Here is an 18,169-nt window from a genome sequence, read left to right on the forward strand (position 1 = left end):
AAGCTTTAGGAACAACCCACCTTTCCTGAAGCCCCTCAGCACCCATAAACACACATTGCGTATCTATGTTCTGCAATATGTGTACCCTGTTCTGCCCCCACTCTTGATAATTAGCCCTTCAAGTTTTCCAATTAGCTCTGTCTATCTTCCCCTCTGCCCAGCAGTCAGCAATACGTACCAATGTATTGATTTACATTTCCCCAGTTGAGCCAATCCATCTGTTATCGTGCAGTGAGGTATGTTATACTTACGGATATGAATATGCCCCAATGTTCCTACGTATAATGCAGATGCTTTACTTGTCCTCTGTGCATTGAACAAAAGAGACAGCAACTGTCTTCATTTTCCTCCCTGTCTAATTTGTTTGTCATTAAAAAGCATGAAAAGATGTTCCTTAAAAAAGTATTTTAATGAATGACACATCACTAATGCTCCACTATCCTACAGTCCTCCATAATTGTCGTTAGGATTGTTTTAGGTTGTTTTAGCAATCATTCTGAACAGCATTTCATGGCATTTTAATTTAATGTAAACTTAAGTTTGTGATTAGGTTTAGATATATATATATTTTTTTGGTTTGGTTTTAAAAAGCACTAAAAAGACAAACATTACTTAAAGAGAGATTATGGAAAAGATCAGCTGATCAGCTACTCCTGATTTTAAGCCACTTAGATGTATTTGATAATGTGCCATGACCTGACAGCTCTAAACTCCATCCAGACACTAACTGTGTGAGTGTGGCCACTGCAATGTGCAGGCCCATGCCTGGTTAACACAAGTGTGAAATAAATGTCAGTCAGTATAGAGGTGCTACTGCCACTGCCGCCTCTCCATGGGCTCCAACCATCTGCTGCCAATCAGGAGCCACCAGCTTTGCATAAGTCAATGTTGCTAATTATCCAGGAAGGCAGGGAAAAAGAAAAAAAAAACTGATAGCCCCAGATCTCCTCTAATCCCCACAATGTGTTCAGCTTCCCGTTCCCACCTGGGCTGGCTGGGTTGCAGTATCAGGGGGATGCTGGGACCAGGTGACATCAGTGCTGCCGTCCCCACGATGGGCTCCCTCTTTCAGGGCTCGCAGCTGCCTCCCCTGCCGTCCTGCCCACAGCTGACGGCGATGTTGGAATCGTAACAAAGGACCAATCTTTAGAATGTCAATACGGCTTCATAAATTAGAACTAACTGCCTTTGTTCTGGTGAGTGTCAGGCCCTCTGGTCAGACAGTGCTTGTTACGATGATGAAATGGATATTGAATGGCTGGCCCTGTGTCAGAGGCACGAGCATGGAGCGGGCGCATTGTTCCCCGGCTGCAGCTATTGTCCGGCTCCGCTCAGAGAGCCCATCTCTCATGGGGGCTTTGCTCACTGAGTGGGGAGGATCTGCAAGGGAAAGCAAAAGGAGAAGAATCCCTCTTCATTAAAGCACATCCTTCCTGCCTCTTCACCCTCCAGCACAACACTTCAAAAATTGTAATCTGGGAAGAGGCAAAAGTAGATATTTAACAGCACTTACTTTGCTGTGTTCCCGCTCAACAAAAGCTGCCATTTATTTAAGTGTTAGGAAAAAAAGGTGGATTATGTATGTATATATAATTTAACATAATACCAAACGTATGCTTTGTTGTTTTCATCACAGGTTGAAAACATACTTCTTTGAACTATAAATGTTCAGCTTAAAGATTTCCAAGGAAAAGCAAAATTAAAGGGTGACTAATACACTGTAAAATCACAATAAATGCTCTGTTCTTGAAAATAGGCATATTATAAGTCGACCTAATGAAAAGAAAGGGTTTTAAATAATGATTTGAATAATTTATAAAATTGAGAACCAACTAACACAATTTAGTTTTCCTGATTGTTTCAACTACAGAGCACTTATAAGACAAAATGTTTGACCTTGCTATAATTCTGCTTTTTGTGGAGAAATTAACATAACATCCTTCATAGATTAGTATAAATCAATAAATTACCTCACAATCACTTAGGTATACAACTGGTGTGAACTAGGAACATTTTAATAGTACATTTCACACAGTTTAGTTAATGGTGAGGTAAAAGTAAGTGGATGCATTTAAAAAAAAAAAGACTTGTATCTGGCACAGTTGACTGTCTGCCCTTTCAGTTAACATGTTTGATTTTCATCTACACGGTCCAAAAAAACCCTTAGAACTTAGATTTATAGTCATCTCAGCCCCAGTCACATTCTATTGCTCCATCTTGCCTTTGTTGGCTACACTTTAACAATGGTGGCGACACAGTGTTCCCTACAGCTGGTTAGCAACTGAGACACAAGTGCTGTCTCTTTAGCCTGTCCCCAGGGGCCTCACCCCATGAGTCTTCCCAGAGAAAGCCCCTCCATCTTCCCCTTGGTACCAACCACAGAGAGGCAACAGAGAACAATTACGAGGGTCTTCATGTCTAAGTGGAATCTGCCCAGCCTTGGAAGTACAGTTTATATCCATAGATGCTAAACTGCAGGATTATTTTAAATAATATAGTTCTAATTCTAAAGATGTAGCCCAGGATATCGTCCTCAGTCGGGGGTAAACGTAGCACAATAAAATGAGGAGAAAACAGCACTACAATAAAAACTGCCCTAGTGCAGCTTAGAAATCCTTACCCTCTGTGTTCACATCTGCAGTAGTTAACTGTTAAAGAGCTTGTGGGTCCCTATAAAAAGTAATCTGTACCTTAAATGTAATAGCCAGTATATAAGTGTAAAGCTGTGATTCTGTAAAATACAATTCATGCTAGATAAACATATATATATATATATATATATATAACTACACAATCGTGACATATCTAAGTCATTGCACTGAAAAATTAAAGGAGAAAGTCAGGTATTTCGTACTTGTAAAACCTTTATTTTAGAATACAAAAAAAAAAGAAATTCTATACAAACACAGAAACTTCGTAATTTTTTACAAGTTGGTTGTTCTTCCTCAGCCAGTAAGACAATTCAGTAGCAGCTGTCTTTTGGTTGTTTTACAGGCAAACACAAGAGAGAATCACAGATTTGGAAATGCAAAAAAAATAAAACAACACAAAACACATGCCAGAAGCAAATCTGATAGTGGCCTAGAATTTGCTTATTAAAATGGACAATTAAAAAAGAAAGATATAAAAATAGCAGCTTATACAAAAATGAAACTCTTTATATATATACATATAAAAAAATGAAATCTAAAATATTTATCTTTTCTTCTACTAACTTTACAACATATCCACAAGGAAATATAAAAGACAGCATATTCTGTCTTGTACTGTCTTTGAGAGTCATTTCCCCCCAGGGCTGTGGCACAATAAAACCTGCAGAGATCACCCTTACGTGCCTTGAAGGGACAGAGCTCAGGTCTGGGCTTCAGTTCCTCTTCACTTGCTCATAGACAAGCTGGACAAACTGGCTGTGGAGAGTGGCAGCGGCTGGCACAGTGAGCAGGGGCAGGGCAGGCCTGGGAAATGGCGGTAGGAGCTGTTGAGGTGTGCAGGGTTGTCAAGGTCCTTCAGCAGTGACTGGAGGGGAGGACGGAAGCCCAGGTAGCTGGCGGACGAAGGTGAATGGGGAGCGACGGCGGCAGGGGGTGGGTGCAATGAGGCAGTGCCCATCAGGGAGTGGAGGGACTGGGCCAGAGGGTGCACAGGCAGCTGGCCGGAGGAAGAGGCTACAGGGCCACAGCGAGATGGGTGGGTTGGGTGGCTGCCGCCGTAAACATCGCTCACAAGTTTTTTCATCTCATCCAGGGAACTGGAGAGCATGAGGATGTAGTTGCGGGCGAGCAGCAGCGTGGAGATCTTGGAGAGCTTCCTGACTGAGGGCCCCTGGGCGTAAGGCATGACCTCCCGCAGCCCGTCCATGGCCTGGTTCAGGTCATGCATCCTCTTCCTCTCTCGGCTATTCACCTTCAGCCGCAGGTCTTGCACGTCGTCCTCTGACAGCTCCCTTTTGGCCTTCATCCTCTGCCCGGCTCTGTCCCTCTCTTCCCTGGATCCCTGTTCCTCCTCCTGCTCCTGGCAGTAGGCCTGGAACATCTTGTTGGAGAAGAACCTGCTGCCCCCCTCGGGGAACTCCGGGGAGGACGAGCGACTGGAGGTGGACCCGGCGTCTGAATCCATCTCGGCTGCCAGGAACGTGAGACTGAAGAGACTGATCTGAAATTGGAAACTCTCTCAAGAGGTTCTCTTCTCTGTCCCACGTGGTGAGTTGCACAGATTGTTGACAATAAATAAATACATATATATATTTATATATATATATATGTAAGAAGAATGAACTTTCTTTATATTTTTCAAAGAAATAAATAGAAAGGGAACACAAAGGTACCCAGCTATATGTTGCGTTTGTAGGTGGCTGTGCTGAGCCGCGCAGTGTTGTTCCAGCAGTCCTGCAGAGCTCTGTGATCAGCCTGTTTAGATGAGGCTAATTTATAGGGTTGCTGTCACAAAGGAACAATGAGCCGCATAATGAGGTTGTTAGGATGACATCCAATCGCGGAGGGGGCACACTTTCACCGGTCCATTTAACTTCTCAAATACTTAATCCCCCTTCAGCCCACATTAACTCTTCAAGCACCGAATTGCCAACACACACACCGTGACGTCAAATATACACAAATATATGGAAAAAAATTGAGTTCTTAAAATGTGTACCTATTTTTAGTTTTACCTTTTTTTCTCAGATTTTATTTGTTTTATCTGCAGTCGAGATGTTTTTCTGTGATTTGTTATTTTTAAATGGTGGTGTATTTTGTTTGTTTAATTGAAAAAAAGGAATTAACATAAAACTGCAGCATTTCTTCTCCGAATAAGCATCATCATCATTATTACTACTACTATTATTGAATACAATTGTAGGAAACTGATTATTTCAGGTACAATAGAATTGTATTGACTTACAAAATGCCTCCTGGGAGCTGAGTCCCCTTAAGCAATGCCAGAAGCAACACTAGTTATTCCCCCCTTCAGCATCACTGTGCCTGGCCTTGCTTTAGCAATGTGCAGCTCCCACGTGGGGACCCAAACCCACACTATTGTGCGCTCTCAGAATCTGGGACCGCATCTCAATAACAACTTCCATTCATAATCACAATAAGAAAGACCAAACTGAACTAAGAGTTTTAAAGTGGAGAACAGTGGCAACCATCAGTGGCAACGTCACACAGTAAAGGAGCCAACTTTAAGTATAGAAATATATCTGTAACAACTGCCTTTCATATGGGGGCACAAAGTGGTTAATTTAGGAAAGCAAAATACATAATATTTTCAGAATTGGTCCTTACATTTTAACAGACAGAATTGCTGTAAAGGTTTCGTGGTGAAAAGAATAGTGATAGTGACTTTACTACAGATCGGCCATAAACAGAGGGAAATTAACCCAGTTACATTCAATGGATCTCATGGGGGACTGGGTGGGGGGAAATAAAAACTACTTGAAAAGATACTTGGCAACATCTAAAGGCCATACATTGTCACCTTCTTGTGTGCATTCTGTCGTAAACCTCTTAAATTAAGCTGGTTAACTTTTTAAGCTAATGTGCAGCGTGGGTACTGATTTACAGTGCTGAAATCCCTCCCTCCTCTCATTAACATCACTATAATGCACTCTATCATAGTGCATTGACACCGGTGAACAGGGACCTTCAGCTAAGCTCCGATGTCAAGCACTATTATCATGCAGGAGTTCACAATACTGTAAGGTGCAGCGGATTTTTAAATTAAGAGATTTACTACACAAGTTTCATTGGAGCAATGTCTAGCATAAAACAAAAGGGACCTTATTATGGGATACATCGGGGAATTCTCTTTTGATAGACAATACTAATCTGACCACAATGGTGCATGTTTTAACTACCAGTACAGAAATTAAGGAACCATTCCCTTGGCAGGTGAAAAATTGTGGAGATAATGATTTATCTCATATCCAAGTCCATTTTAATTTGATTTTGTTTTCAATATACATAAATAATGCGTAAAATTGACAGAGACAGACTAAGCAGGATCAGTGCTACGGTATGGTCAGACCTTTGTACAGTTATTCACATTTTAATTGAATTTGATTTTATTTTATTATACAATATGAAGTCTATGTTCATTTTAATTTTTTTCACTGCTTGAAGGGGAAGGAGCACAAAACTAAAATGATCACTACAAACTCATGTAGAAACAATTTTGAAATTCATGTTTTAAAAGACCTCTGGCTGTAGCAGAAGCAAACATCGCTGTTAACCCTGTGCCCAACACCACTGGTTTGCATTAAGATGAACTGCTTTACATTTCCAGAGAAGGGGCATTACTGGAAAGCAAAATCTCAATATGAGTGCACGTGTCTCTCGACATTGAGAACTGCGAGACAAAAATGACTCAGTGACTTTATCTTGTTCGCATTAACTGAGTTTAGGACAGAGAAACTCTTTTAAGCTTTGTATTATTACTATTACTCTGCAGATTCCCCTGTCATGCTGTAATGTAGGTGCAGTTGCTTGAGAAGTTCCACTCAAGAGTGGGCAGCCATTAGGGGATCTTTGGGACATTCTGTCAGACTTCTGTAATATGTTTTACGTCTTTGGTTGAAAAAAATATATTACGCATAAAATCCTTTTTCTTAGTTTCTGGGAATACAAGCTTCATCTCTCCCAATATCCAGATATCATATTATCTTTGGCTCAAGCAAAATAAATGCATTACGTCATCCGGTAGAACAAGATGATACATGAAAAGCCTCAGTTCCTGGTCAGTTGTGAATTGGGGAATTTACAGGGTTATTACTTTTTTCTTATATTATCCACAACAACAACAACTGTTTCTAGTCTGCAAAATTTCAATAGATAGGAGGAAAAATGTCAAAAGAAGACAGAAGCTGTGTGACTGTGATCAGGAAGCTTCCCTCTTTTTTTAAAAATAAAAAGATTTTGAAATAGAGAAAACGCTCAGCAGCCAATCAGGGCAACAACCCCCCACCCCCCCGGCTGCTTGATGGAATTCAGGGGACTTCACAGACCCCTACTACTTTTCTGATACAGTTATTTTTTCATTGATGTCAACATTAAAGGTGGTGCGAGGGTGTTTAAAACATTAAGTTGTGGTGACAAACAAAATAATTAAATCCTCAGATGCTGTAAACTCTGAGTTACGTTCAGGAATGTCCTGAGGAGAGAGCCAAGTACAAGTATACAGAGCTCAAGCACACATAAATCAGCAATTAAGAAGCTGAAGTGGCTAAAACACCAAATAAACAACTTCATACATTTAGCAGAATGTATTGTACAGTGTGTGGCCCTCGCTGAGTGTGAACAGGCGGTCAACACCACAGCTGGACTAAACCAGAATAGCCTCTCAAGAGCTCTGGGGGTATCAGACAGACATGAGAGTGAATGCTGTTCCAGACCTTATGTGTTCTGAGTGGGTCTTAAAGGGCTGGATAGTGTCTGTAACTAGCTGATCACAGATCACAAGGAGAGCACAGCAAAACAAACAAACAAACAAAGTAATATTTCTGGACCATTTCTGAGGGAAGGTGGGGGGATAACTGATCATTCAAAATGTATCCTCCCCCCAAAAGGTGTGCTAAGTATGCTGAAGATCTACTTATATATACACGGGTTAAGGCCACACTGGCTTTGTTGACCAACAAGGAAACACTGAACCAGCTTGCCAAGCGCTGAGAACGTGGACTCTGCTGGGCCTGGGGGGGCAGCCGGCTTCTAGTGCACTCGAGCCCCATGGAGGGCCTGCTGGGAGGCTCTGATCCCAGGGTCCTTGCTGAGAGAACCTCTTCACCATGGATCAGAACAAGCAAGCAGGCCAGGGAAGAAGGGTCTCTTTTCTCTTAACTGGAGTGTTTATCATTAGTGCCTAAGAAAAAATAAAGAAAGGGGAAAAAACATACAAAAATGGCCACGCATGCCACCTCCTCATTGCCAGCAGGGCATTGTAGCTTTGATTATTCATGTTGTGAGTATCCCCTTGAAAAAGGAGGTGAAAGCCAGCTCGCTATCAGCCAACGATCCCTATTTAACAACATATGGACTTTCACATGGCTAGGCAGCAGTCCAAATCAGGCAGAGCCGGCCATGCCCGCAGAGTCAAATGGTTGGTAATTGGAATTCTCTTAATTAAACGTGAATGCAGAGCTAGATGTTAATTTTTTGTATTTTTTATTTTATGCCTTGTTTTTTGAAGAGGTACTTTAGTTGAAGGAACAAATGCGCCCTGGTCAAATACAAAAGATCATTCAGTCGGGTAGTTCTCCATCCTAGCCCCAGTGTATATAGCGTGTGCATACAGTGCACAATGTGCATCAGCGTGATTAAACAGCCACACAGAATACAGGCAGTAGTGTAACCAAACTATTATGGCCCTTTAAAATGAATATAAAAAGTCACTCTGGATAAGGGCACCTGCTAAGAAATAAATAATCTGTAAATAATAAATAATAATCAGATTAATCTCTGCCAGTGTGAAATATATTTATTTTCCTTTCAGTGCTTTTCTCATCCGTTATTCATTTATGTGCTGATTAAGGGCCACACAGTGAGGTGGGAAATTAGTTAATTCTGGGGATGCCTTTAACATCAATTTATCCACTGTTTCTTTTTTCTTTCTTTTCATTCCCCTGCCTCCTCAGGCTTTAGCCGTGCCTTCAGATTTAGTCCCGTCAATTGCTTTGCCCTGTATGAAAGTGTTTAACTTTCCCCAGCCGTTGTTTTTTCAATCCCCTCTTTTGTCCTCGTTTCCCTGGGCCCCCCCCCCCCTCTCTCTGATACCCCCCATTTTGAGCTCAGTGTTCATTTCTGCCTGGTTCACTCCTTCTGAAAAGACTCAGGTGACCAGAAAATTAATCTTTTATGCTGGGTAAGCTGAAAAACATGTGCTTGTAGCAACAGCAGATAATGCTAGATTAGCGCCATCGGAGCTCAATAAAAATGCAAAGATGAAGAGCAAACTTTGCCTTGTTGTCGTACGGCTCTCTCTTTAATTTAATTGTGAAGAGGGAGTAAAAGATCCTTAAAGACACTTTTCTTTTCTTTCTTTTCTTTTCTTTTTTAAAAATATTTGTGTCATTAACAACAGCACGGGGAACAAGAAAAAAAATCTCCTCAAGGAAGTTTGAAAGAGCTTTTTGATCTATTTGGTTTTGTATCAGTTTCACTTTTTTCTTCAGAAGGGTAGAGAAAGGAATTTTATGAGTAGCTTTAACAGTTAAAAACTTTCCCCTGTATTTTTTTTTCACTACAGCTTTTTTTTTTAATCATTAAGCTTGGTTTACAAGAGGGAAAATGACCGATCTTTACTCAGGGTTTGCTTCAAATGGCTTACTGCACAAGAGAAGATAATTCATTATCAGTTAGAAAGCAAAAGTTAAAAGGCACAGCCCACTTGTGCAGGGTTGAAAGAGAGGAATCAGCAGGTTGCCAATATACAAGCCCATTTCATGGTGTTTTCTGGTCATAAATTACACCACGAAGTACCGGGAGGCTGACTGGGGTCATGAAGGCACAATGAGGAAAACAGCCCCTTCAGACAAACCCACTAGGATTCTATGGAAAGTGAGTCTATTCCTGCAGCTCTCACACGCCAGCCTATCTGCAGGGAGAGTTGCCATTTCAAATTTAACTTCATAGCAGATGAACATCTTAAAATTAAAGGAACACAAGCTTCCTTCTTTTTCCATCTAACTTTTCAGGTCCTGGTGATCTTTCCAGGAAAAACTAAATGGATCTAAAAAAAAAAAAAAAAAAAAAAAAAAAAAAATATATATATATATATATATATATATATATATACATAATTTTTTTAAGATTGTCTGTAAACATGCATGTGTTCTACATTATATGGTATGCCACAATCTTCTGTTATTTCCAGCTGACAGCATTTGCTACCATTTTTGTTTTGCATGTACAAACTGTACATAATAATCTTAGCTTCTCTGATTAGCTAAAACATTCTCTTTAATCACATCACTGTTGTGACTTACTAAGGATCATTGTCTGTAAATAAGAACACTTTTAATTTTTATTCTTGCTCTGAAGAATACTTCCAAACATGTGTGTGGATAGGTGTAGTTAGATTTCCCCATATTTTTCTCAAAAACCTCATGACATTGAAAACGACAACATAACTATGTCCATAAATCCTATCCTGATTAATCTCTTTCTCGGCTACAGAGAGAACTCAGTTCATCCAAGTGCAATAACACTTTCTGTTTTATTTTTTATCTTCCATCAGCAAAGGTCTCTGCAGTCTTCACATCGAGAGAATCATGGAAACCCCCAGCATGAATCTTGCAGATCCATCCCAGCTAATGAAGAACAGCACAGACGTAGGGCTGTTTCCTTTCTGAACTTGCCAGAGAAGTGTACATTTAGCAGTGTTAATAACACGAGAAAGCACCTTGAAGGAATAGATACTGCATACGCTATTCTCAGACCACTGGAGTTAAACACATCTCACCAAGCAACTTAGAACATTCGAGGACAGAAGTCATCAATCTCTGAATCTGTATTCACAACACAGACAACGCAACTCAAAACCCAGACAGAATCACAGAATCAATGGAAATAAGGAGCTGCACACCCACAAGATCAATAGGCGTCCCTGAGTACATAAAAACATTTGAACACACCATAAAAGGGAAACAGTTGCAAGGAAAACAGTTCACCGAAAAACAAAAACTGGGATATTTTGACCCCTGAAATTCCTGTACACAAAGTGAGATACATAAAACATAAATTGAATAGTAATGTGTGGGACTGTAGCACATGTAGCTGTGAGGTACCAGCTATTCAGGTGCTATTAGACAACTTTCGTTATTGCTTTTCTATTCTATTCTATTTATGTTCTTTTTTTAAATGTGCAACACCATAAAGTATGTGCAGAACAGTCTTTTAGACTTTTGAAGAATAAATAATTTCTAGAGTTGCAATACTTTTTCAGGACCGTTCTTATTCAGCATTAAATGCCAAAAGATGTAATGTGTACATTTACTCACTATGTGATTTGCAGATACTCCAATGCAGTAAAGCCAAATCAGCAGAAATGAAAATATAATATCAAATTTCATCTGGCTTCCAGCAGCACAAAAGGAAATACCTTTGAAGTTATATGTTTTTTGGCCAAAAGTTGAAAGCCTTACAAAACAATAGCATTGACAGCCTGGTTAATTCAGGAGAGCTGGGGGCAGGCAGGGGACGCAGGGCTGTGAAAGATCCCCAGGGTGACAGTCTGTACTCGTCTGTACTGCCACAGTCAGCAGCTTCCTAGAGACGCGACACAGACAGACGCTGCTGTCAAAGCAGAGAAATATGCTTCTAGAGAGAGAGTGAAAGAGAGAGAGAAGCAGCCCAGCTTTTCAGAAAAGGTTTAGGTTTTGATTATTATTATTATTTTTTTTTTTTAATATTTAGTATTTGGATTTTTCTTATAACCCCCTCCCTCCCCCTGCCCCCATCCCCTCAGTACACCCGGCCCTTCTGCCCAGGACGGTAAGTGCTGTGGCATTGTGCAGGTCACACTTACAAACAGTTGGCTGCTCAGCGGAGCGTGTGGGACGCTTTGTTTTCCCAATCTGCACACTTCTGCTGCTTGTTCTACCGCCTCTCGCCCCCCAACACCCAACCTGCACCATAATCCCCCTCGGCTCATTCACAGCCCCATTCCTCCTTCATTATGCCATTGTCTCACAGTGTTACCTATGGTTATTTTCACTCGCCCTGGCAACGCGCTGTCGCCAGCCACCCCATCTGTGAGCTCAGCATCCAGCTCAGATCTCAGGCCTGACATATGTCCACTTAAGCCCACTGGCAACCTCTGTTGTTCACTGATAGCCATTGTTTTTGGGCAGTCTCGTGCTCATCCCCGGCTACTTATCGTTGACCTGAGGTCAGCCAGGACAAACAGTTAGTGTTGGTGGTCACCTCTCTCCATTGTATAATAATTAACAGAGGCCTTTTCTCCAGCGCTGGTGAGTTCTTTTACTGAAAGTGTGCTCTGTGTACCACAGCCCCATTGACAGGGTAATATTAGTTAGTAACACGTGATTAAAGGTATTTGGGAGTTTTAATGAACTCAGAGAGTGCAATTACCCAGTCTTAATAAGTGTGTCTGGTCTCATTGTACAGAAATTCCTTAAACCTGTGCAATAACTACTGAGCCTGCCAGGAAACTGAATTACTCAGATATGTGATGCATTTAGGTTCTTATTCTTTATTTCCAATCTAGAATCTAGAATCCGTTCCTCTCTCCAATTCATTCCATTTTTAATTAAGTTAAATAGTTTGTTCTTAACACATTTTATTCTCACCATGTTTTTTTAAATATCTTCTGAAACAGGGACTTACATACATAGATGCATACATTCATACATTCAAAATGTAGGCAGACCAACCAACATATCAATAAACAAAACTTTAGATAAGACAGACAAAAGACAGTTATCATGCTTCATAATATTTGTATTTTTTAACACAGAGTATGGTTCATTCTGTGTAAGAATTCTTCAAATAAAGTCACAGATGAAAGTGTGAGAAATCCTGATTTCATGACTCACAGAATCTCAGAACAGCTCCACCTTCGTCCCAACAGATTCAGTGTCCCACACAGATGACCTCACTATTTAGAGGGCGCGACCTCTCCATTCACTTTCCTCCTGTTATTTAACAAGTGGAACTGCGACAGTTCACCAGCGAGGGAGGGAGGGCAGGATCCCAGAGAGCCCCATCAAAACCCAGCCCCTCCCTCCTGTGTCGTATCTCTCTGTGGGGGAGGACAAGCCCATCTGCCCCCCCCCTCACAAACACACATCTACACCACAAGCTATCAGATTCTTAACCCACAGAAACAAACACAAAAAAAAGAAAAAAGACTAACAAGACAATATACTACGACCTAGTTTACAGCAGGTCTTCCCATCAAATACATACTGGAGGACTGCAGTCGGCCTGTTTAATAATTCTTTCCCCCCACCTGCTCAAGGACGGGAATGTGCCCGAGTCAGCAAATAATTTGTTAAAGTAGTTAAGCAAGATCTCAGGGTGAAACAAAAAAATGATGCTCGGTAGCCCTCAGCCTGTCTTATTCATACTGAATTTGCGCAATCTTAAACGCCTTGGCTGTGGTTTTGGGTCCTGCTATCCTTTCCCGTAATTCAGCCTCCCATTATCAGTGAGTGGAGTAAATGAAACTCTAATTACAGTCAGGCCTACAGGAGAAGTTTGATTCAGTCTTTACCTTAATTTCCATATGCTAAACACGAGTCAGGCCGGTCGGGAGTGTGAAACGGCTGCAATGCCTCAGGGCTTGTATAGCATTGTACAACAGCAGGCCACAAGGGAGTACCTGATTTGTCTCGTTTGTTGAGTTCTGAGCTCAGTCAGGCTATTGTTGTATTGAGAAAGAAGTGAAATAGTCTTACGTGCCTGTAAAATTAACCAAACTGTGCAGCCTGTCCAAAATGTCCTGCATTTACTGGAACTCCTAAGGACTCCTCGGTTTTCTTATGCAATTTAGGAGAAATAACCCAGTGAGTTCCACCTGTTTTCCAGATGAATGCGGCATGATTTACCATAAGGCCTTTGAGGTCTTCACTGCAGCTGTTCTCGAATGTTGTCCCACGGTATTTTCTGTTGTTGTTGTGTTTTCTGAAAGTGAAAGCGTTTTGGACAGGCAACTACAGCCCTGCCTTGTTTTTTTACGATATTAAATATCAATAGACTTTTATGACCAGCCATAAATGTAGATGAAAAAAGAAATCTCAGTTGGGTTGGGGGTTTACGCAATACAGAAAGGACACAGAATACAAAGTGTGAGTATCTCACTTTCACACATTTAAGTCTTATTAATTTACTTAGCAACAATATTTAAAAACACACACACGCCTCTCAAGTAGCCCAGCTACTTTTAAATACAATTGAAAGGAGCTCTAGATGTGTCAGTGTACCTTTTGTGACTGCACCATTACACCCACATGGATATGAACCAATTGAAGTAAATTACTTTTTTAAAATACATTTATGTGCATGCTTAAAAAATATATGAATACATTATAGCATTATATAAAAACCACAGCAAAGTGGAAAACACAACAAAACAATGCCAACATAGGTGTGTGAGGATACGACAAAGCTCGGCATTATCATCAAAACAGGATTAAGGAGGTAAGATTTGCAAACTGCAAAATGAAAGCATGCAATTTTTATTATAATCCTATGGTATTTGAAAACATCCCCCCCAAGTTATAAAAAACATAAAGAAGAAAGAAAAGACACAAAGGAACAGCAGCGTTCGAAGCAGAGGAGACACAGGAGAAGCAGATTTCTGGTTAAACATTTCATGAGGCCCACATGTCATTGTCTAGTTAACAGCGCGATTGTGTCCTGTTAGTAAAGAAGACTTGACAGCAGGCATGAACTACACCATGCCTGTCAGAGCTGAATAGCTATATTGAGACGTATGGGCGGCGGCAGAGTGCCCAGCCGACACGTGGCTTTGCTCCATAGCCCGCTGTAAACCAGGACAGCTTGGACGGTCTCCCTTTTCTTCTGCCCCCACAATGCAGAAGAGGACAAGGCCCACACAATGCTGCACACAGGTAGCTCCTCATTTCTACAGTGTGGGCGCAGGCTGGCACAAAGGAAGGGCAATCCTATTATTGCCTGGCCCCTGGGTAATTATGGGCTGATGGAGGGGAACTCTGGCTGAGCCTTTAAGGATGCTGCATTGTCCACCTCATTGTTCGGAAGGAATAGAATTAAGAGAAAAAAGAAAGAGAAAAAAAACGCGTCATAAAAAATTCTCTTTAATTGGTGGCCTATAAAATTAGCATTTCTAAGCTATTTCGGTTTCCTCTTTTTTCTTTAGCCTTTAACTCCCCTCCCACCCCCTTTCTTTAAAAGACTATAGAAATGTTGCCCCCACCACCTCTTCACCACTCCCATCTTACCTAAAAGACCGCTCTAAACACAACAGTTATAGACAAGGCCACACGAAGATTACCCTACAGAGTTTCAACACAGAAGTCGTGAACACAAAACCATGAATCAAAAGAAGGAAGGGAACTGCTGCAGTACTCAAGTTGCTGTCATTTTGAAAGACCAGTTCTGTCTATAGGGAATTTTATTTGACATCACTGTATTCATGCTTCCTCAACAGAAATCTTAACTGTAATGCTAGGCTTTACAAAATAGAAGTTGGAAAAAGTCCTTTTAATCACTATAATCACCAGCCTAGTACTGTGAATTATTATTAGCCTATTACGTAAATAATATTTGCATTACTCTGTATTCTGTGTTTAAAATATCTCCAGGGCTTTTTGTATAACCACAAACAGTTTTAGACTCATGTCATATGTTGTTTTAGGCACAACAAACATTTCACAATATCAAAGCTTTATCACTAGAAAATGTCTGCTTGGCAGATTTTGTTATGGTGCTTTGTCACAACCATAATTTTCCATATTAATGAATATAATATTAATCTCCAAATTGTCCTCTCTGGAATCTTAGATGGATTCCACTTACACTCTAACTATCGAGTCATTAACTCACATTACGGATGGATAGAATCTGTCTGTAGTTCCTATGGAGGCTGCCGGTGTGTCCCTGGGTACAAAGCTGTGTCGAAACAGTCACTGAATAGAGGAATTAATGATTGTTAAATACTGTAGTCTTCTTTAGTATTTTCTGAGCTTTGCAGCATCAAATGTGGGCACTCTTTCGATACAAAACACATAATTGTTGTCTTAAGGTTTATTCAAATGGTCTTTGTACATGTTTTCAACAAAGTAATGCTAAGACTGATATTTAAGGAATATATCTAAACTATTAAAATCAAATTTCCCCTTTGGGGATTAATAAAGTACTATCTTATCTTAACTTATCTTAAGTCTGGACTTTCCAAAACGACACAAGTGTGTGCTCCACCCTAAAACCGTTGTCACGTAAATGTGGGAAAATAGAAACTTAAAATACTGCGTACATATACAAAGCATACATGCACACTCACACTCACATACATAAAATGGCATTTGCTTAACTGATGACTCTTTTGGTTCCAGGGTGAATGCACGCAGGAAAGAGAAGGTCATTAAAGGTCATTGATAACAGCATTAAGCCTGTCTTTAGAAAGTGCATTTTAATGAGCAGGAATTAAGCATGGCTTTGTGATGCCGGTGGCTGATAATTACATACTGCTGTGTTTCCCAACTATCAGAGCACTTTGATTGTGGGCTGGTGATGTCTTCATTACAATACCACTGCGGGGCCAGCCACGGCTCCTCCACTGCAAGATGTCAATGCTCTTTTGTTCCTAAAGAAAATGAACATTGATCTGGACAAGTAGAACAAGCATCAGACGCGAATGTAGATTGTGTTGGTTGAGAAAAATTAAATAAACAAACATGCAGCTTTTTTTTTGTGCAGCTCAAGGTAGAAAAAAACTAGTACATCTGGTTTACAGTATGTTGGTATTATGTAATAAAACTGTTTCAAATTATCATTCATGAAATGCATATTTAATCAGGAGGTGCCATAAAAATAACAACTGTTTTCCTTTTGCTCTCTTTCTGTGCAGTTGACATTACCAAGGAGAAAGTTTTGAGGTGAAAATAGAGAGTGCACTGTGGTATATGTGCAGGAGTGCAATCTGCAGACAGTGTTCAGCTCAGAGTTGCAAAATTCACTGCAAGAGGGAAGTGTGTTGGATATTAAGTGACTATCCAGCTAAATATTGTTCATTTCAGTGCATGTGATGCAATAAGTTACTTGGCGAGTGCATGCATTTCACTGCATGCATCTGTTGCATGCGGGCAAGAAAGGGCCGTTGTGGTTTCCAAGGGCACAGTTCTGAGAAGAAGTACAGAGGCTTGCCCAACAATTTAAGGTTTCAACAGTCTACATGGCACACCCAACAGTCACTGGAGGTATACACACATACATTTCCTCAGTATTGAGAGCAGCTGAATGCCAATATTGATTAACAACATATTTAACAGGGTGAATGTCAGCCACCGACTTCAGTGACTGCTGCGGTTCTTTTTACAGTTGGCCTGTTATTTTGTTTACTGCTGTTGTCCTTCATCCTGCTCCTGTTTCAGAAGTATGAGGTGGAATTAATGTGTTGAGAGATGTAAAACCACCACCCCCAATTTCCCCCCATTTCCCATGGCACCCTATGTAAAAAAACAAGACATAGAGATACAGTACATGGCAGGCCTCCAGTACTATCCATTACAGGTGGACAATGGTTAGCCCAGATACTTTTAGTAGTGTAGGAGCAGGAAGTGTCTAATATAGACAAATGTGGGGGCGAATGGGGTTCAGGAAATACATGTGTTTACACAGTCTCTGAAAAGCACTGCAATTCTGCCTCAGCTAGACTATGAACAAAAGCAGAGAACATATATATATATATATATATATATATATATATATATATATATATATATATATATATATATATATTCAAATACAATCTCATTTTAAATAGTAGGTTAGATTTTATGAATTAGCCCAGTCATAACTAACATCACAAATTAAACAAATCTAAGATCCAGGCTGGGGAACACACAGCTTGTGCCGACACAAGGCGGCCCACTGTACGCCAACCCTGCCAACACTGTACACTGTTTTTTGGCCGATCTCCAGAATCTTCACTTCCAGAGAGGGATTTCCCGGGGGCAGCCCCATGCTGTTTAAAAGGCTCTCAAGGTGATTTTGAAATGGGATTTACATCAAAACACAAACAAATTTACCAGCATTAGTTGGTCCACAGTTTCCACTTTTATAACAAATACCCGGCACAATGCGGTACTGTCATAGTGGGGACAACTTAAATGTTGAACTTAAGAAGTTTTCCACAGGCATTTTCCCATTCAAGAGCTCATGCCATCTATACAGCCATTCATTAAGACAGGAAACTGGTAAAAAAATAACAGATGTTATTATTCTAAAGTAAATTGTATGACAGCTCTGTGACATGGTGTTATCAGGTTGGCAGTTAGGTCCTCAAAAACAGGACACTGTTCAACAAAATATCGCTGCACATAACAACTGTTCCTACATAACAGGATGATAATATAATTCACTGTCATCTGGAACGCCAGTATCGTTAGTATCCCCTTGTGTCCAGCATAGGACTATACTGCCCTAGCCTCTTGCAGAGTAAAGTGTTAAGCTTT

At 40.5% G+C, this 18,169-nt stretch overlaps 1 protein-coding gene across 1 annotated transcript; it reads right to left on the minus strand.

Annotated features, from left to right (window-relative positions):
- Window positions 1–2,864: 2,864 nt before the first annotated feature.
- Window positions 2,865–4,482, minus strand: olig4 (oligodendrocyte transcription factor 4). Its single transcript, XM_066716342.1, has one exon. The coding sequence runs from the start codon at window positions 4,114–4,116 to the stop codon at window positions 3,376–3,378; it is 741 nt and encodes a 246-aa protein (XP_066572439.1). The 5' UTR covers window positions 4,117–4,482; the 3' UTR covers window positions 2,865–3,375.
- Window positions 4,483–18,169: the final 13,687 nt, after the last annotated feature.

The sequence above is a fragment of the Amia ocellicauda genome, chromosome 11 (assembly GCF_036373705.1).
Source record: "Amia ocellicauda isolate fAmiCal2 chromosome 11, fAmiCal2.hap1, whole genome shotgun sequence".
Classification (NCBI taxonomy): domain Eukaryota; kingdom Metazoa; phylum Chordata; class Actinopteri; order Amiiformes; family Amiidae; genus Amia; species Amia ocellicauda.